The sequence below is a fragment of the Ptychodera flava genome, chromosome 1 (assembly GCF_041260155.1).
Source record: "Ptychodera flava strain L36383 chromosome 1, AS_Pfla_20210202, whole genome shotgun sequence".
In the NCBI taxonomy this organism is placed as follows: Eukaryota; Metazoa; Hemichordata; class Enteropneusta; family Ptychoderidae; genus Ptychodera; species Ptychodera flava.
Window position 1 is genome coordinate 5,260,671 of NC_091928.1, and position 21,831 is coordinate 5,282,501.

The window sequence follows — 21,831 nt, forward strand, 5'->3', positions numbered from 1 at the left end:
AAGGCAGGGATTTTATAATGTTTAAATTTATTATTGTAGCATAAGAACAAAATATAACAGTTTTGATTTGAAATCCCTACAAGCTGTTTCTCTTTGTTCTTCCTTGTAATACGCATATTGCATAAAACTAATCAACTCAGTAAAATGCCTGGTTGATAATGAAGGCATGGTTACATCAATAAGTGGAAGCCTTGCAATACAATTATCATAAATTAAGTAATGTTTGTGTCCGCTGGCTGAACATACAATGGCAGGTCATATGATTGCCGGTTTGCAACGTACGCATTCGCGAAAAAAATCACACTTGATAGCTATCATGTTTATCGATAAGATGTTTAACAAAGTTGCTCTCTGCATCGTACTTTTGTTGTACAGTTGGCCGGTCGAGTCCAAGACTGAACGTCCACACATATTGTTTATATTGGCAGATGATCTTGGTAAGTTTTTTCAAGCAATTTTCTCACCTATATATTAAATAAGTTTTGACTATTTTTATTATTTTGTCTACTTGTTCAATTCACGTGGTCATTTACATTAAAGAGGGAACAAATTTTACAGTGAATGTGCTTTTTAGGCAGTGTTGAAAAAATACCCAGAGCGGCTACTTCATCAGCTAATCTTGCTTTAATTGAAAAAAGAAACCAAGCGTCATCTTATGAATAAGGGAAAATGGATACCAATTATAGTATTGATATTCCTCAGTACGCATAACCATGTTCACAACAACAAGTCAACTACGGTCGTGCATTCATTTGTTAACAGCAAGTTAAAAATAGCAATCAGGAATTTGCTCTCCGTGATTTCAATCTCATCAGTTTTCGATATAACCTCATGAAGCATTGACTAAATTTGGTGAGTGTTAATGTACTTGGTACGATAACAAGACGTTTGGCGCAAACTGGACAAAACCATGATAATTTGCATAGTATTTTATTTACATATACACTTGTACACGAAACCATTTACTTTAAACGCATTCCGATCTAATTTCGGAATCTCCGAACAAATTCAGGAATTTTCTTTTAGTTTTAAATTTTCTCACAAGATATTTTTGTTACTGTAATACTGAATATAATTGTATCATAACTTTCGAGTTATGATATTTCACATCCCAAAAATGCCATTTTAACGTTCATATTCACTAAAAAATTCAGGTGATATTTTTGATGAACACATAGTTCAGTACAAAAGTAATCTGAATTTTTTCAAAGCGGCTGAATTTTTTAGCAGAATGGAAATTTCTTAAAATTTCTAAAGCTCAAATTGTTTTTAAAAAACAACAACAAAAACAGATGAGCAGCTGCATGATTTTTCAAATAATATTTAAAAACTCAGCTGATTGTTCTGTTCACAAAGAAATGTCTTCAGAGTTTTTCAGCGTGGCAAAACCAGCTTAAAAAATCAGCTGACATTTTCACAGATTAATGTCATCCCCAGAAAGTTTAGCTGAATTTTAGTCTGATCATATGCTTTTGGAACCGTGTGGCACAAATTATACGGTTACAAATTTAAAACTAGCGTCATATTTGTAAACCTCCTACCAACATATACTTACGACATCATATGCATACAAGTAAGGGTGGTGTTATTTTTGGACTTCGGAATTCCAAACTTATTTGGGATTCTGTTTTGATTATACTCCATACACGAGCATAGTACGGTATAAGAAGATTCGATTCACTTATTGTAATTTCAGTGTCTAGTATTTAATCTTCTATTACTGACGGTTTCGTGAAATTTCTCCGGGGACAGGGATGGTTATCGAAAACACATTTCCCGTGATTGTGGAATTTCCCATATGGATAATTGAATATCACCTAAAACTGCCACCCACTAAGGGAAGTTGACATTGTCCGACTTGATAAACTTGGTACTTGAAAGAAGTCGAAGTCTATCCATACGTAAATTAAGTAAATACGTAATTTAGTAAACTGCTAAGGTTTCATTCATATCGTATTTCATTTTAAAAATACATTGATTCAAATGTACTGTGACATTTATATCATATTCTACTTGCTAGTGGCAGTATAGTGACACCACTAGCCAATATAATCATATTTATTATTTTATAAGTTGTTATCATATTGCTCTCAGTCCAGCATCGAACGGGCGTTAGCCGGATTGATGATGATGAGGTACCCATTACCCAAATGGAGCACTGGGGAGTAAAGTGCCTTGCTCAGTGGCACAACACCGTGCTACAGTCTGAAACTCACCGTCTTCCGACAGTGAGTCTGTTACTCTTGATCTACCGGGACTTGAGCCTGGTGCTAACAGCACCATTACTGCTTGTGCCAACTTTAAGAATTAGGTACGCGCTAGCAAAAGGGTGACTTGCAATAAGTGTTCTCTGTTAATAAGTGATATCTTTAATATAGTATAACTTAAAATATCAACTTTCAGGGTGGAATGACATCGGTTACAACAATCCATGCGTCATCACACCAACCCTGGATGCGCTGGCACAAGATGGCGTCATTTTCAACCAGTCTTACGCGCTGCCTACATGTACACCGTGAGTGTAATATAGGACCCAAGGAAATAAATTTGGCATGTGTTCAACTATGGCAAAAAATGAAATTTGTCGTGTCAGTGATATGACATTTTGGTAAAAATAACTATTTTTCTAGAAATGATATGGAAAAAAACATATTACCGGGCTTCAATTCAAACAAGTGAAAACTTTGCGTACAATCCTATTGATAAGAACATGTCTTGCAATCAGATTATGGTTTCCGGTATTAAAAAATTGACTTTTTCTGGCGCACCTGTCAAATTCTGAAATTTTCAGTTACGAAGAACTTTGGTTTCAAAGAAACAACGGCAACAAATCTACATAGTCTACAAATCAGTAGCAGACCAGTCAGGAATATAAATGTTTAAACTTAGGGTGCCTCCGATAAGCATACTCGGATTGCTAACATTAATTCAAATCAATTAATTGATCAATAAGTTTAATCAGTCTGTCAGTCAGCCATTCATTCATTTATTCATTAAGAAGAAGAAATTTAAATTGGAAGATCAATACTACAATACCAAAAAGGACATATCAAATTACTTTAAAAAGACGGTCAAGCAAATTTATGGCCGTGAACCCTTATTACATTTTTCCTTATGAAAGTTTGAGCAAACGTTTAACATATTCTGTATTACCTAAAGTGATCATTAGTATTGTTTCCTTCCGTTTTACCAAGGTCACGTGCATCTTTCATGACTGGATATTTTGCCTACCGCACCGGATTACAGGTATTTGTTAGGAAATATATTCTTGTATTACGTCATTATTAGTACAGTGTCTTGCTATAGATACTCTGATAGCATTCCTTCTAAGACTAAGCTTTGAGGCACCGCTTCTTATCACTGTTTATTTTACCAACCAGAGATTCCATCTGCTAAAACAATATGTCTAATCCATCATGTGACTCATAGACACTTTTCCTGCCAAAAGCGCTTTATCTACGGGAGTCTTGCCTTCCCTAATCAGAGACTTTTCCACCCTCAACAGAGACACTTCACGTCTCTGGACTCTATCTACGGTCTCTCACCCAAGTGTTATTCTTCACTGTATTAGCCACTGTCTATTATATTGGTATAGAATAAAGTAGTCATTTATAGTATTAAACGACTTCGTCTCCCGACTGCTTACTCAGACCTGGGCATATTCCACACAGTATTGTTGGGATATTTATCATCAATGCCTCATAACATCCGTTATCTCGAGTGATTAAAACTATATAGAAAAGTAGCAAATGGTTGTCTTAGGTGCTGCTGCACGTTGGCAGCAGAGTTTTTTTTCCAATGGAATATTTTTCATCTAAAAGACAAGGAAACCCCCTCATACTATATATTTTCAAAAGCAGAGACCCGTTAAATTCAGTACGGTAGCAAGGGTATACTTGAAGGATGAAGGGGTGTATATTTGGGGTAAAGGAATTTTGCAATTTATGATAAAAAGAAATTTAAGTCATGAACTTGATACTGTTTTCTGAAATGTAATGTTTGACTTTAAACAAGAGTATAATTAGAATAAAAACGACTATATTATTTTATATTATATATCCTTGTTCTAAAATGGCACTGGTTGAAAGGCTGACACTAAATAAAATGATTGAAAACATGATAAGTAATTTAAAATGCTTCTTATTCAAAATGTAAGAACTTTATTGCAAAACAAAGTAGTCGTTTATAAACCAATATTTCAATTTTTGGTTAACAAATTAATCAAATTTGAATGAATATTTCTCAAAAAAGTGATTTTTAGCAAAATACGTTATTTTCGGTTCAGCAACCCCTTAAAAACTATGCTTCTGAATCAATGTTGTTCAATTTATATGACTAAACGTATTACCTCTCCCACGGTCTTTATTTTTTAAGGCAGGCGAAATAGTGTATCTACTGTCTTGATGATGACAATGAGCTCAGTTTAGATCAAAGAGAAGTGATTCCCACGTACATATTTAAAGATACATCGATTGGCAATCTTTATTTTTCCTCAGTTTTGGAACAGAGTAGCTCATCTATTTCATTTGTCATGTAACTCCAAACATTTTAGTTGCCATTAATAACAAGGGAAAAGTGAGATCGTTGACTATGTCAAGAAAAGTAATTAACGTCATGTCACTGCTTTCTAAACAGCATAAGGTTTTGGTGAGTAGCAGACCCACCGGGTTGCCATTACACTTCACAACACTGCCGCAGAAACTGAAGGAGCAGGGATATTCTACGTATATGGTGGGAAAGTAAGTGCAGCAGTTGTATATCGAAATTTAGTACATTGGAGGAAATACAGAGATCAAAAACACACTCCAAGAAGAACAAAATGTACAAGATAGACAGAGATGGCCAGTGAACACAACATTCTGTATGCACAAAAGCAGCTGCTTCGTCGACAAACCTTCAAATCTCTGTTTCTCACTTACTGAACTTGAAAGGCGCTTACCACTAGCCCTTGGTTAAGATTTTGTCCTTTTCCTGTTCAAAGAAGTAGCTTGCTCTTAAGTCTATTCATCTCGTTAGGTACTAAAATGCAGTCTTTGTAAGTGTTGGACAAATGTACACTATACGCAAATGCAATATTAATCTCGAGCTGCTCCATTTAGAAATGTTTTGCAAACATTGCAGACAAGCACACTTACAAACAGAAAGAATGTCCCTTTGAATATACCTTGTTTACTTATATTTGCATATCGATAACCTTATTTGCATGTGGGATAAAAAACGAAACAGTTTGTCACGCGAAGTATTAATCTAGTGAATTACGATTTTGATTGTTTTACGGGGAAATGTTGCACTTGTTACATACAAAATAACGTATTGTAAAGGAGAAATAAATGTGACACATTACGTTTACGTACGTAAAGCCAGATTACTTTCGGTCAACTATAAACATATCTAAAGCGCTCGTAAAAATATTCGGTATTATTGCCGACAAATGCATTACAGTCCGGAGGAAAACTCAATGTTAATAATGCAGAGCATCAGAGATATACATGCCATGCTAACAAATGAACATATTGCAGTTCGACATGATGTTTGGAGGGAGCAAGTAAACTGCTTCTCTCAGATAGAAGGAAGGAAACATAAAAAATATGACTTCTGGAGCTTTACGTTACTATACGTCCCTTTCAGGTGGCATCTGGGCTTTTGTAAAGATGAGTATACACCGAATGGAAGAGGCTTTGATCACTTCTACGGTTTCTACATGGCTGGTGAAGACTATTACACCCATAAAACCGGTAAGTACTTGTGATAAACGAGGACTTCATATTACCATTGCTAATTTACATAGCACAAATTGGAATAGCAGTGAAGTCATGTCTATCGTGCGTGACTGCAGTGACAGTCAAGTTGAACACCTTCACCACTTCTTGTTCCTGAAGTGTGGCCTTTTCGAAAGGGGTGGGGGTGGGTAGCGTGTTTGCTCTTGGTCCGTTTAAAGGCGCCCTTCTCAATCCCTGGTTCTCGCATTAGCGAATGTGTCAACAGCCCATTAACAATTTGTCATTCTTTTGTTTTCCATTGAATATTTTATCAAGGAAATAATATTTATATTAGATAAATCTGATAATTGAGTGGGGCTTTAAGTGGAGCTTGTGGCTTGCGTACGGGATTTGGGTCGAAAGTCCCCTGCTCTTTCTCTTATAGCAATGACGTAACACAAGGCACTTTATTCCACTCACGTTAATTCTATGATACCTTATGGGATGAATATACGATTTGCATAAATAATTTCCTCGTCTTTTTGTGAGACCCAGCCTACATGATTCATAATCATCACTCACTTATAGCAAAATGACGAACTACGCATTGACAATGAATGATAGGAAACCGCCATTTGTTTGGTATTTCGTTTGGAGTTAAGCACAGCTTCAACTTAGAGTACTGCATTGTTTTGGAACACGATAAATTACAGAAATAATAATGATACCAAAAAACTTTACTGTTACTTTCTGACAAGCACCATAAACCTTTTTTATTATTTCTAATATTCCATTTGCAAAAACATGTACAAACATGAACTGATGACATAGTTTGTCAAGATCATTCAATGCTTCTTCTACTTCCCTAAAAAAAATTAAAATAACTTGTCTTCTCCAAAAAATTAGCTTTGTCATCATTTGTCATCACAACTGTCGTAGTTTAATTGCAAATATCGCTTTCATTTTAATCACCATTGTCATGCTCGATGACAAATATGATGCCAATGTCATTTTTCTCATTTTTCCTTGCATACATCGTCGTCAAATATTATTGTTCACTTTAACACGGATTATGTTTATTAATATTTCCAACACTATGTTCGTTAGATTTGTAGATGTGGTTTGAATTCTTAATTCCTTAGTACAATTTTATTTATGATAAAATATACGCTAAAAATCCGTAGGGTCAAACTACTTAGATTTAAGAGAAGATTTTACTCCGGATGGAGATCAGGATGGAGTATATTCTTCGGTAAGTTTTTCTCAAAACATTTATCTATCTTCGGCATCTCTCACTCTCCTTTCCTGATAAATAAATTCAACCTAATTACCGAGGTAAACATTATTGAACCAGACTCTAAAAGGTACATTGCTAAAAGTTAACTGCTCAATAAAGTTATGCGTTTTGAGGTGCTGCAAATTGCAAGCTCGCACAGTATGTTTAATACCGAATGGTGAAAATGGTAAGTGGTATTGATTTTACCAAGTATTGATTTTGACAGTTAATTACTCAATTTTGATGATTTATTCAGCTACTATTGATAATCTGTATCAGGTATTTTCCCAAGAAGTGTACACAATCGGATAAGTAGCTATATTTGGGGTAAAAATAACCGATTGAAATATGTACATAGTCTGTTAAGGAAACTGTCCTTCCGAAATGAATACAAAGTGTGTGATAATTTATTTGAACACGATTGCAACTAATTTGGGATAATCGGATCTTCATATTTTACATATTTCTCAAAAAAGTTAGCTGCCGTGTAGCTGAATGTTGCAATATTACAAAGTAATCATAAAAACAAGTGTGTACCTAAAAAGAAAAGCAGATGAGCTTACATTTGCAGATTAAACAGACATCACTTAAATATCCAATTATCCCGAATTAGTTCCAATTGTGTTTTTGCGAATTTTGACCCAACAGTACCTTTTTCGTGAGAAAGCTGCAAACTATGTGGCCAACCATGACAAGGATAAACCGATGTTTATGTACTTTTCATTGCAAAGCGTTCATGGACCACAACAGGTACGTTACAAATGCTGGGAAATATTAAATTGCCTTCATTTGTAATCAAATTAATTTCTTTATTCAAGCTATCGTTGTACATTAAGGTTTCAAGACAAAAAATTGACCTGTTTAAGCTTACAATGCTCTAGTTGTTAATAAGCTCAGATCCCCCGTAAATTATATATTTTAGAAAAGCCTAGATATTGGGGAATATTTTGGTTACTATAGTGTCACCATTATTTAAATAAATATCGCGTGACACGTAATTTGCAATATCTTTCAAAAATCGGGTTTCCCTAGATTTTGTTTAAATTCTTTGGGATATGTGATTAATATTTGTGTAAGTGCAAGCTGTCCTAAGGATCTTCCAAAGAGTGTCTCAGAATTGCTTTAAACCTTAAACAATTTTTATGCGGAAGAAATTTCAAGAGAGGTGAATTTAATCCTAGTTGATTTCTTTAAAATTGTGCTCCAAAAAAACTAAGCAAGATATGGAAAGTCTGAGAAACACTGTGGAAGAGCGTTATGACAGCTTGCATTCCAGCAAGTTTGAGTCAGATTATTTTAAAATATTGTCAGAATCAAAACATAGATTTTTGAGCGGTTATGAAAAATACCTGTCACGTGATAGTTATGTAAACAATGATAACCCTGTGGTTACCAAAATGTTTCCCTATGTCTAGGCTTTCAGAAAATGTATATTTTACGGGGGATTCTGAGCTTATTAACCACCAGAAAATTGTCATATTAAAAAAGGTCAATTTCTTGTCTTGGAACCTTAAGACTTTCTGATCTTGCACATCTTCTAAGACATCGCGCGTGTGACTCGGTAACTATGGTCTTCATCTCTGAAAATAGCTGTACTTACTTACAGTATCAGTGGCGCTGAATACCTCGAGTACACTTAAATCCTCGTAAGGCAAATGGTATGGTTCCACTTTCTCTTTGTTTTACCTTCACCAGCTTTTTTAGAAAATTGTTCTGTATATACAATGTGATAAACAAGTACACTGTTTCTGTGACAAAATCAGTCGAAACTCAACACCACGTATTATTCTACTCACTTTATTTCTGTTTATTCACTTTGTTTGCTTGCTCTTTTGTCGGATTTTCTAGGTGCCAAACAAGTATCGCCATAAATACTTATCTGTGAAGAATTTGGGAAGAAGAACTAAACTAGGTAATAACCGTCTTCTACATGTTTTGGATTATGCGAGATGTCGGTCTCCCTTAAAATTACGATAAAGCGAGTCTTATAAGTTTCTGTACCCGTAAATGCGTACCGATAAATAAGCTTGCCTGTAAGTTGTTCAATATTTTCAAATTTTGTAATTATTTATAGGCATGATAACAGCAATGGACGACTCGGTGGCTGTTCTAGTCGAGGCCTTTAAGGAACATGGACTGTGGAAAAACACACTGCTGATATTCCAGTCAGATGTATGTATGAGTAGAGGGAGATGATTGCTTTCACATAATAAGTGCCTGAGTACCAAACTTGGTCAGGTCTTAAGTCTGGTGCCAGTTCTAAGACAAACGATCTCAACAATTTTCTTTGTTGATTCGAGACTGACAGACCAAAAAAGTCGGACAGATACGAAAAGATGTGGTCGTACAAAATATTTCACTGAGGACTCGCGCATGTAAAGATACACAGTGTCACATACTGTAGCCCTATATACTGTAACTGTAGCCCTATACACTGTAACTAACTTGTTGTAGAACCTCTGAGACTCTGTAAAGTCTCCATTAGAACTCTCAACGCACGATGTCACGTCACCGAGTGAAGATATCACAGACAAACAACTGTGCTATATCCCAACGAAAAAAAGTTTTTCAATGACCCACCTTACTGAGTCTCTGAATGTTGTTGTCGCTAAAACCAACAACAATATCGATTGTTTTCTCTTAGAATGGAGGACCTGCAGGAGATAAGAATTTCGGAAACAACTGGCCACTGCGTGGTTCCAAAGGAACCCTGTGGGAAGGCGGTACTCGGGTTGTCACTTTCGCTCATGGTCCAATGTTGAAGAAGACTGGCTATGTCAGTAATGAGTATGTTTTTAAGACGGTTTGGTAGATGTAGATCAGTTTATCTTTTGAAAGTTGAGAATCCGATTCTAAATGCAGATGTTATAAAATGTCTTCAACACTCTGCGTAAAATTTTATTATGTTTTTCAGCGTTTTATCCTTCATCAAAACGCAATAATACAGATAAATTCACACTAATGAGTTGCCAGTATTACAGAATAATACACGTGAATTCACATGAATGCACATGAATACAGGCTTGCTGAATACAAAAAATGGATTTTTGACTGTATTCATCTGTATATGCACTCTTCAGCTTAAATACAGGCAAAAATCCTTGCTAATACAGTTAGTATTATTCGATTTCCATGCTCTTATTTTATTGACATTTTCTCTAAGTCTGAAGTGACATCGATTTTACGAGAAACTTAAATCAATTTTTCAATTACTTTGTTATATATACATAGTGTGAGATATAGACGAGGGTAATTAAAAGTAATAGTAGCACGTTGCAAAGACTTGTTCTTCTTTTGTCTATCGTATGAGAACCAAATTTCCAGCCGCGTATGACCAAAGTTGTTTCAATACGTAAGCTACCTACTAATGATATACCGTACAAGGCTCACTTTAACGCCCTAAATGTCATTTCAAAAACAGAATTGATATTTTATTGTTGGAAATTTTGATTATACAGAATGGTGCACATCGTTGATTGGTTTCCTACCCTGGTAACCCTAACTGGAGGTGAATCAGGTAAACCCTGTCAAAGTTATTATTTTTTTCTAACAGCTTACGCTACTAGACTATACTTTTAGACGAGTGTGGTTATTTAGGGTACGGATAGTGTGACGACGTTAAGCTATTTTGGTGGAAAGGAAATTAGGTCAACTTGATATTTTTTGTGTGTTTTTGTTGCGTCATTCGTCAAGTAATTCGTTTAACATACAGATATGTCAGATGTACTGATCTATTGCATTCTAAATAGTTTTGAAGCGACTATTTGAAGTATAATAAACATCTCCCTTTCTTCGTTCAGATTCAGAAATGGACGGTTTAAATTTATGGGACACAATATCAAAAGGTGCTCCTACCCTTCGCGAGGAATTCGTTTACAATATTGACGAAGATGGAGATATTCCTAAAGAAGCCATTCGGTAAGACTCAATGCATAGCTCCGTACTGTTAGTATTAAATGTCCCATTATCTTCATCTAAGTTTATTTTGTAATGATATCCTCTAAGTCACTTAAAGCCGAAATTTTCAATCCCAGGTTCTCGCATTAGTGAAGTTCTCCTCCCAGTCAAACACTTGGCCAGTACGATGCTTGATTTCTATAACATTAATTACACAAACTGATCTCATCCTTTTGGCACCCTTTGCTAATCCTGCACGCAGAGTTTATACAAGCGTTTGATTGGCGCTTGGTTCAAATCGCCAATTGTAATTGATTCCCCTTTCCCTTTAAACAGCCATAACGAGAGCCTTTTTTGAAGCGACCGTGTGAATAACGCCCTCGTGCAATGAATCAACAAAGAAAAACAGACTAGCACACTTGTCGACTCACATAGAATGTGTGAACTTGTAAATGAACATATGACTGAAACTTTCATTTGTCGAAAATAAGACACTGTTCTGTGAAAGCAACGCTACTTCATGCATTTCAGGATAGGAAACTACAAGCTGATACATGGGAAAGCCGGCGTTCCGGGTAGGTGAATTACATTGACTGTCAAAATTTATAATGCAAATGGCTCAAAAAGTTACCATGTGTTAATAAAGCACAGGCATGGCTGGCGACAGCTGTGTTACGTTTTTGTAGCTTTTTTGGCCTTCTATATAAAGACCAGATTGCAAAATTAAATTTTGTGGTAAAGTTTGTTCGTAGTAATGACCTTGACTTGTAACCTTACTTATCAAAGATCTCAGATCGATTTTATCAACGTGACGAGAAGCTTTTTCGTAATCTTGATATATGCTGTTACCTGCATATTAAATGTAATAATCTCCATAAATGCAATATTAATCACAATTGTGATGAAATCAACAACAAATGTAATAAAACAGCCAACCATTAATGTAACAACCCGGAACCACAAATGTAATGAACAAGGTAACCATCGATGGATGAAATAAACTTAACAATAAACGCATTAATTTAACTTCAACTTGTATAAATGATCGTCTGTTTATCAATGCCCTGAGTAAATAATAAACTTTTACAAGACTAGTGTCATGCTATTGCATCCTTTCCTGAAATATGGTTTCCTATCCAAAACTCAGAATAAAAAGGTACAGATCAGACCGATAGATAAAGCGCAATGAAGTAGAACAGCAGTTCAAGACACCAATGATGACACAATAATAAAGCCTCAAAATAGCTCGTCAACCAGTGGTACCACACAGAGTTTGGCAACAGACGACGCAGAACAAACAACAGAGAAATATGCAACCTTGTAACAGAAACTTACGACACAAACCTATCGGTTAGAACATACATTTATATTTATAGTAAACACAATACAAACACAACCTGAACACAGTAGAACAAAATTAGCATACCCTGTGAAGGATAAAGCTTCAAGAGCGATAACATTGGAGTATACTCACAAAATATATCAATTATTCCATGAATTTGAGGCGACTGATTAAGAAAGTATGGCAAATGCTCGAAAAACTCCGTTAAAGAAACGTAGTATTATACAGTCTCTCCACTTTGGAGTAGAGACTGCTCTGACATGAAGTTTACAGCTATGCCACGCCGTGGCCAATCAATTTTATACACTAAAAACCAAAACGTAAAATATACTTTCAAAATGCACAAAACACACTAACCGCAAACAAGATATGAACAATATGTTTGGTAGACTTGGTTCAAGTCTGTGATTTGTGAATGTTTGAATGTGTTGCACGCGATGATTTGTGTTCTGTTTTCATTTGAAACGCGTGAGTGGGGTGAACGCTATTCGGGGGAGTTTCTCAAGTGAATCCGGCAGAAACTAACTCACTACTGCGCAGACTCAAATGTAACGCGTTCAATCGCTACGAAAACCTTGCCTCAGCTGCCAAATTCCAAATAGATTTGCATTAATTATGAGGGACAAAAGAGAAACTGGTACAAATTATTTTATTTTTTTAGAAATTCGCGGACTTGAACTAAGTCTATGTGTTGGATGCTTTTCTATATAAATATTTCTAATTCGTCAATTGCAATGACAAAATAGATTTATTACACTTATAGTTGGCAAGCATGACATTTATGGCTGATTTCTTCATTACATTTATGGTTAACATTTATTACAATTATGGTTTGTGTTTTTATTACTTTTACGGCCGATTTTTTGTTACATTTAAGGTTACATTTTATTACCATTATGGTTGATGTTACATTTATAGAGGTTAAAATTGCCAAAGCAGGGTCTGTCAACCCGTTAGACTCCCTAGCCTTTGAACAGCGAATTCCTTTCGTGTGGGCGAAAACAAAACCACAGAAGGCCACTATTTGAAGTAGAACCAGAGAATATGTCATCCATCCGACACAAAGAATACACGTTTTGTCAATATGTCACACTGCTGGAAAGCCAATTGAGTTTTACGTCCGAATCGGCATATTTCCTGAAATTTATCATTTGGGATTATAAGCAAGGTTCAATCGCACGAGAGTATTTCTAGGCTCCCGCTTTCTCAAACAACATATACTCCATCCAAACAAATTTCTAAGGCGTTAGGAAGCCTTGACATGACAAAATTATTCGTATACGCAAGGTTAGGTTGAAAAATATAAAGACGCATAGCGTACTTTTTGTATCCATCTCATTTTAAACGACTTCGCTATGAAAGGATAGTGGAAAACAAAGAAGTCGAATTGCTTTGCAATTTCGAGGTGGAATATCTTCAAACACGATTGTTACTTTGAAAAATGTGATCGAAGTTCCTAACGAGAAAACTTATGCTTGCAAAGGCACAATTAGGTTATGATATAATGGTAACCGTTTTTTTTAATTGCGTGTTCACTTTTGGACAGTAAATATAAAACAAATGCCGTTGTGCTTTTAAATTATTTGATCAAGTTGTTTGATCCTACTTAACAAAAAAATTGATCAGTAGCTATATAGTACCAAACGGGTCATATGCTCTGAGCAACGGCATATTTTGTACGTTTCTCTTGTGCAAATGAGGAATGGATCGATAGGTGGATAGACTTATTGATGGAAAGATGATGATTGAATGGACAGATGGATGGCGGACGGACAAAAGGACGAATTTACCGTTGTTTGACGAGAACGTTATTGTTTTCAGATGGCTGGATAGCTCCTCCTGAAAGCTGCTGCCATCATGACAAACCAAACGGCGACGACATCCATGGAGAGTACATCAGGCTTTATAATCTTAAAGGTACATCTTTCCGCTATGTATTTATGACCAGTTAACTCATTACGATTATTACAACCAAACGTCAAATCTACATATGGCAGCGTTTCGGAAGGAACTTTAGTATTAAAAACAGTTGCCTGGTTTATTTTACTAGCGGAATTTTTCGGTGCTACGTGTATTAGCTGGCCAGTTTTGTGATTATCACCTTTCGACTCTGTGATAGAAATCGCCATGGAAGGAATGTTAATTATCAGATTTTTTAATGAAATACTGTGATGAACTATGGGCTATTGAAAGGAATAACTCATGATTTGTGAGTCGAAAAATATCGCGGGCAAAATAGCATCATAGACATAATGTACCTTTAGCTAGTGCGTTTTCGCTAATTAGATAAAAGGGTACGCTCATTACAAATGCAGCTAATTCAAACAATTTCCTATATTAAAATGGTCAAATTGTGTTGTTATCTGACTTAACGACCCGGTAATTAAATTTAAAGTTCATTTTCTCTTAAAAGAGCTGGCATCTTATTTTCAATCTTCTCTTATCTATTTTTGCCCTTTTTCTGTTAAACTCTTGTTCAACGCCAACAAAAAACATCAAAATGCCCTATTGTTAACATGGCATATATTAGTGCAATGGCTAACCATTAAAGTTGATGAAGGTCGTTAGTCCAGACTTGCCATTCATCTGAAGCTCATGTGTTCACACAAGGAAGCTCATGTTGCAGCGATATGGTCTGTCTGTCTGTCCGTATGTCTCTTGGCCCGATATCTCAAAAACGGCTCATCAAATCACAATGAATTCTGGTACATAGATTAAATTTGCAAATGGCAAGAGCTGATTCTCTTTTTAGCATATGTAATTAACTTTCCTAATTAAGGATATGTAGATTTACCCGACCATAGTTGACGAAACTTTCTATGTACATTGACGATACTTCGATACAACGTTCGTGAAAGTCATTAAGCATTCTTACTTCAGCAAATTATCTAATTTTCTTTCCGGATTAGGGATATCTACCGGGATTTATCGTTGATGAAAGTTGGCAAAACATGCTATGTATATTGATGACACGAAGTTGAAACTATATTGAAAGTCACTCCGCATTTTCCTGTTGGCTAATTTATAATTTAGATATCAAGTGAGTTTTCACAATTTGGCATATATACTTTAAAGTACTAGACCAAAGATTTTCACAGCTGATATAGAAAGTAGTCAAATAAAGTTAGAATTATTATTTCGGCTAATAAAAATATTTGTATAATTAATGACCTTCAGAATTAACCTATGGTGAATATTTTCCATGATGTTGATCATAACACTTTCAACGAGGTTGCAAACTTTTGACAAAAGTTTCAATTTAATCACAATTGCAATATATAGTGAAACACGTATACATTTTCAGTTCACATCTGCTTAATAACAGCATTTGGTCATGTAAGCATACAAGTACGGGAAAAGGCTGTGCATTTTGGCATATTTAGAGATCAGAAAAGAGTGTTGTTTTTATATAAGAAAAAACGGTAAGAAAAACATGACATTTACAGCTGTTTTGTCAATCGATAGTACTCACTCAATTGCTTTATTGTACATGCAGACGATCCAACCGAACGGAATGATCTTAGCGAGGCTATGTCCTACAGAGTGGAGCGAATGTTAGAAAGGCTGAAAGAACTGAAAGAAAAGACCCATCCAGTGTTAAGTCCCCCGAGAATGATAAAAGAGTCGTCACCAAGTCGTTTCGGTGGAGCTTACTCCCCCGGGTGGTGTTGAAGTACACGGCTAGTGCAAAGTAATAATATATGACACATATTTAGAGGGATTTCAGCCACACGTCAGCTCAACGTTCAGCAAAAGTCGTTTATATGAATACACGGTTTCCTTTTTACTTCTCTTTGGTCCACATTTGTGCAACATTTAAAATGTTGCCTTGTACAAGAATAGAACGAATCATTATAAAAATTTAATCTTAGTATGCGAATAGATGTCTTTACTTTCAAGATCGAAGAGGCTACTGCATTAACAATACGAGTGTGTTGAAATAATCAAGATATCTTAAAAGACATCATGGGATGTTGCTTTGCATGGAATGAGAAACACCTTTCGTACATATGCTTATTTCGGACTTTGTATGGAACGATTCAATAGAGTTGAAAATGTAGCAACTATTATAAATACGTTTTGTAGAATGGTTTACACTGTCTTTCCGAATAAATAAAAATCCTTATAAAATCCACAAAAAGTACTATTTGTATCATTTGCCTTCAAGCTTGTTTTTATACCGATTCCAATGTCCCATTTACTTTCAAAATATATTGAACAATATTCCGTTATATGGTGAAACACACTATATGTGCAATTTTTCGAAGAACTATATCCATGCACCTATGGTAGCTTAATCACTTACTCATGTATTACGTTTCAGAAAATATCACCTTTACAAAACTTCATCTACCAATGACGTCAACACTACAGGTTTTCTTGTCGAAATTCCAAACTGCAAGCCATCGTAAGAAATAATGAAATTTACCTTATTTAAAATATTGGCCATTGTTTTTTAAAGACATTTATAATCTGTTTGTCAACGTATCTTTAGGTCCAAGTAAAAGTATCTCGTCTGTATGACGAATAAATTGATATGATAGCAACTTCTATATCTGGGGACCAGCTTTTTTGTTTCATGAATGTGTAAAATGTGTTCACATACGACAGTGACTTGGACTGTCGCTGCAAAACGCAAAGACATGTGTTTGGATCAGTGTAAATGTGGGAAAAGAGAAAAAACACACACAAATGCAAGGGCGACAAAGTAATTCATATTTCAACAGACAGACTGACACAAAGTGAGGGATATAATTAAGTAAATAATCAACAAAAACCTAAGTAATCAAAATACAATATAATGATCTTTAAGTTTTATTATTGACGTGTTTTTGTAAGCAAACGTTCTACTTGTTCTATGTTTTGTTTGATTTCTGACAAAAATTAATCAAATCACATGATGATGTGATCACTTTGAAGTACTTAGAATTCATCAACACTTGATATGTTTGAACCGGGCTTGATCTAGAAATGGTGTCTCGCAAGGTCCTTCTCTAATAGCAGCCAGGTGAGTAGGCATCGCCAAAATTTTTAGTTGATGCCTCTGCTTTACTCCGCGGCATGTGCTCCGCCGGATAGGTTGTTTCTTTCAGTTCTTCAAGCCGTGCCAACATTTCTGCCAATTTGTCGGGCACTGCCTGCTCAGGTCGTTGCGTTCGGTCGGGTATTGTGCCCAATCGAACTTAAATCTGCCTGCGAGGTGGATCAATACATTATAGTAAATAATTCAGTTGTAACATATAATTTGTTTCTAACGTTTTCGAGTTGTAGCATCCCGAGATTGACAAATCAAAGCGAAGAAAATAGCCATATTTCAATCAAACAAGCGTCACTGAAAATACATAGGATCCCGAAAACAAACATCAGTACTCGGAAACGGAAAGGGAACTGAAGCATGTAGACGATGGACTTTCCAATGTAAGTCTGAACCATATCAACCATATCTATAGTCAAAAATTAATTGTTGCTTTTCATTGATATTCGTCTTCACTTCTGTCTTTAATATATAGGGCTCAGCCCTTGGTTTCGCGCCAAGGGTTAAGATAAGAAATGTTATTTGTAATGATTCATGATTAGTTATAGTACAGGATAATACAAAATTAATTGTTACTTGCTATATACGTTTGTACGACCACGATGCCAATTTTACCCTCTGATGAATACAGTTCACGTACACGATGTCAAACACTGCAGGTATACATTTTCTGTAATATGTAAAAATGTTTGACAAAAATTGGCAATTTTTACCATGTTAAGTACCTATTGTGTTTAACAAGAGACGTACTGTGCCACCATTATCCTTGCAATAGTAACTGAACTACCCAACTTCCACTTGCAAGCGAAAACTAGCGTTCCGTCTAAAAACTAGCAATTTTTGCACCTAGTAATTGACACGGGGGCGCTTTTCTAAAATTCAATCAAAGCATTCTTTGCGTATGTCATCGTTCATATGCACGACACTTTTCTCCCTTTTTCTATTTTTAGGCATGATAGTAACGATATTTTGTATCAGTGACAGGGTGGATAATAATACTTACTGACTAATTAAAGAGATATATTTTACTAATGGCATATTATAAACTAATACTTTGCACGTTTCATATTTGTTTATTTACGAGTACTCAAGCAAACATGGCGACGCCAATGGATTAAATCGCGTACACTTCCGGTTACTCGCATAATATCATGAATCTGTGAATGCGTAAACAGTAAGCCCGGCGGTGGCAGTCCCCGGGTTGGTGGGTACCCATGCTTGTTACCCAAGTTTGAAAAGTACCCCCTTTCCTATATTTCTGAGAAAAACACCCCTATTTGTGGCAAATCTGGGAGAAATTAGCTGTAAAAAACATACCCTTATTTTCGAAATCTAGGAGGTTAGTATGTTGACTTCCAGGGTTGACCCTGGAGGTTGACTTTGTATACATGTTTTTCATTTTCTTTGTGGGTGAGACTAGACCAGATTTAGTGTCCTAGGGAGATTATGAAAGGACTATCCCTAATCTCGGAGGTTACTCTGAAAAAGTACCCCTTTTTCTCGATTTCACTGACCTAGAATCTCCGAGATGACTGAAGAAAAACACCCATTTTCCGTGAATTTGGTAACGCGCATGGGTACCCACCTACCCGGGGACTACCACCACCGGGACAGTAAGCCGCTGGCGCGACTATTAGTTTCTTTGCTAATAAATACCATGGACATTATAATATTGTTATAATATTGTAAGTCAGTGCAATCAGTAGAAAATCATTTCACTACACAGGGTTTACTTTCTGAATGGGAACTGTTTGCCTCTTTCATAGACATTTGAACTATCTATTTTAACATTGTGTGTACGTTAAAAGATGTCGCATAGGAGAATAGAGATATCTGCAACGAATTCCTTTAAGATTGAAGATAGTATGTTGTCCGGATCGCTTTATTGTTTCTGTTCATTAGCCTTACGGATTCACCTGTTATGAAACCTAAATTATTTCTACACCCTTATTGTAGATTTGACATAAATGTAAATGGTATTTCATTGACACAGACCAAAATTTATGCCATGAAAATATATACGATATATCTATACATGGACAAGGATTCTAAAAAAGATTTGCTGTGAGAAAACGAACTATGTTTTAGAAAGCAGAATAATGAATCATTTTCACAGACACAACTCAAAATAAGTTATTGTTAATGACAAAGTGTCCGCTGGTTTATAAAAGTTATTGTTTTTTGGTTTTTGGGTTTTTTTGGGTTTTTTTGAACATTGAAAGACATTCGTATCAAAGAAGCCATTCAAAAATATCGGCTATCTCGCAGCCATTGTATGCAGCTGTAACGGCGCACTTTAGGTAAGTTTGAATACTAACTCTGTATGGATTGATTGGCCGCCAGACAGGTGAAGCCCGAACCCGGGTTACATTTAATGGGACTGAAATCGAGTGTATTTTCAATCTTAATGAATCATCAAATTCAATTTGTTGAAAAATTAACTGGGCTTTAAAGGGACGTGTCAAGAGGTTCCGCAGATCGCCTATGCACAATCCCGAAGAAGTTAGTACAACTAATATTTTAATGTGTCATTGCATTCTCTGCAATGTATGCATTTATTAGTCCCCTAGATCGGACAAAGTGCAGGGGACTTACGGTTTTTGCTCCATCCGTCCTTCCGTCCGTCCGTCCACGCAGATATGATCAGACATGCCTGAGTCAATTCATTTCAAACTTGTTACAGGGATAATCCACTATTACATATTACATATTGGGACTTGGCTTGGTCGAGTGCTACTTGGTCGGTCGTGATCATTCCGGTACGTATATTGCTCGTGTTCGTCGTTGCTATTCCTGTTACTCGCGTAAGGATCCGTTAATAACGCACATACAGGCGAGTAGACAGAAAGATCCGTAGCTCGAGGACGTTCCCTACACTCCCTCTAGGGGGGGAGCTTACAGACCGCCCTCGATCGATGGATCTTCCAGTCTAACAGGCGAGTTGCACGCCATGATTCGCTCACTTTATTTACGATGCTTCTACATGCACATGGTTACAGTATCTAGAAAGGTCAGTCATCTACAAAGGCATGGTCCACCACAGCAGTGTTTTCTCTGCATGTTCATTAAAAGGGGCACTTTGTGCCCCATTCATCAAAATTAGGGTGCAGATTTGACATTTTAGGGGCAGTCACTTTTGATGTTGATTTTGCCTTCCTAGGAAGTGCTCCCTCGATATCATTACGATGGTCACTCAGTTCAGTTGCGTCATCTATGTCGCATGCAGCACCAGTACTAACATCGGCATCACGATATTTGTCAGCTTGCGATGAGCTCGTCTGCTCTCCATCATCTGTCAATTTGTCAGCCACGTGTCCCCCCCCCCCGCCCAAACAAACCTAAGCATGATTCAATAACAAAGCAAGTGTCCCATGCTTCAGGAAAACCTGTGCATGCAACTGAATAATGGTGAAAATTCCCCAAATTTGTCAAGCACATCCCTAACAATAGGTCATTTTTTTAGAATATACATGAGTTGATGTTTTCAACTTGGGCGACACACCCCCGTATGAAAATATAAGGCGTACTCCTTCGAACTAGAATTTTCCATAAGTCAATCATTGATAATGTATTTTATCATATACCCTGCCCATATTGCGATATTTTGATGACGTTTAGCGTAAAATATCCCAGTAGATATTTTACGGTAAACGTCACAGTCCGCACGTTAAACGTCATCACTTTATGCCATTCCCGAACTACATCGACACTACTAAATGTAAACAAACAATATGGCTATCACTCTTCCGAAGTTCGCCTACGATGGTTACTATCGATATTAAAAAGTGGTGGGGTTTTGAAGAGCAGGGAAATTTGGGGTTAACACGAGTTAAGCACATGTAGGATTTGGGTTTGAACTTGTCTTGTACATGTGATGATATCCTATCTTTCGATTACCGCTACTGCAAAGTTCTCGCACTGTACTGCTGTGCGGCCGCCGGAGAGCGGTTACCCAGACCCGGTACCCGCTCAGACGATCACCGTTTTTACCGCCACATTTCCATCGTCGTTTGGTCAAAAAAGAGAAAGTCAATAATTGTACAACGAGGCATCAACATGAGTTTTTTTTCGAATTTTCTCGTAATTAAAGACATCGACTCTCAATTCATTGTATTTTTAATCCATTCTGACAACAAAATGAAAATTCAAACGGCGAAAAGTAGGGGTTGCATGGACGTTCAGCTGAAAATGTTCACTGTCAATATCATAACCATCATGGCAGCATACGATGATCCAGAGCTCCAGGAAATATTTGCATTGGCTGAAAAATTGTGTGGTGATGAGCCCAATCCTGACCAGGAAAGGCATCATCAAGAATATGAGCAGTCTAATCGACAACAACAGCAACCAAATCAAGATCGTTATGCTGAATTCACCGATGCAGACTTGGATGAGTTCGTGGATCAGCAAAAGAAGAAAAACACCGTTCGAAGTACCAACACGGCGGTGAAACAATTCCACGAGTGGCTGTCAGTCATGCGTCCATCCGAAACTCGCCCATTGTTCAAATTCCACCACCTGAACTCGATGGTCTGCTTGCTGCCTATTTGTGGGAGCTAGACAAAAAAATGGCGAAGAATAC

The 21,831-nt window shown here is 36.4% G+C and overlaps 1 protein-coding gene across 1 annotated transcript; it reads left to right on the forward strand.

The window, feature by feature from the left end:
- The first annotated feature begins 298 nt into the window (after positions 1-298).
- On the forward strand, positions 299-16,274 carry LOC139152404 (arylsulfatase B-like). Its single transcript, XM_070725552.1, has 14 exons — positions 299-437; positions 2,404-2,515; positions 3,195-3,246; positions 4,636-4,739; positions 7,255-7,271; positions 7,589-7,725; positions 8,824-8,887; positions 9,050-9,147; positions 9,620-9,762; positions 10,434-10,492; positions 10,776-10,893; positions 11,404-11,447; positions 14,036-14,131; positions 15,711-16,274. Exons 1-14 carry the CDS (start codon positions 317-319, stop codon positions 15,884-15,886), a joined length of 1,341 nt encoding a protein of 446 aa, XP_070581653.1. The 5' UTR covers positions 299-316; the 3' UTR covers positions 15,887-16,274.
- Positions 16,275-21,831: the final 5,557 nt, after the last annotated feature.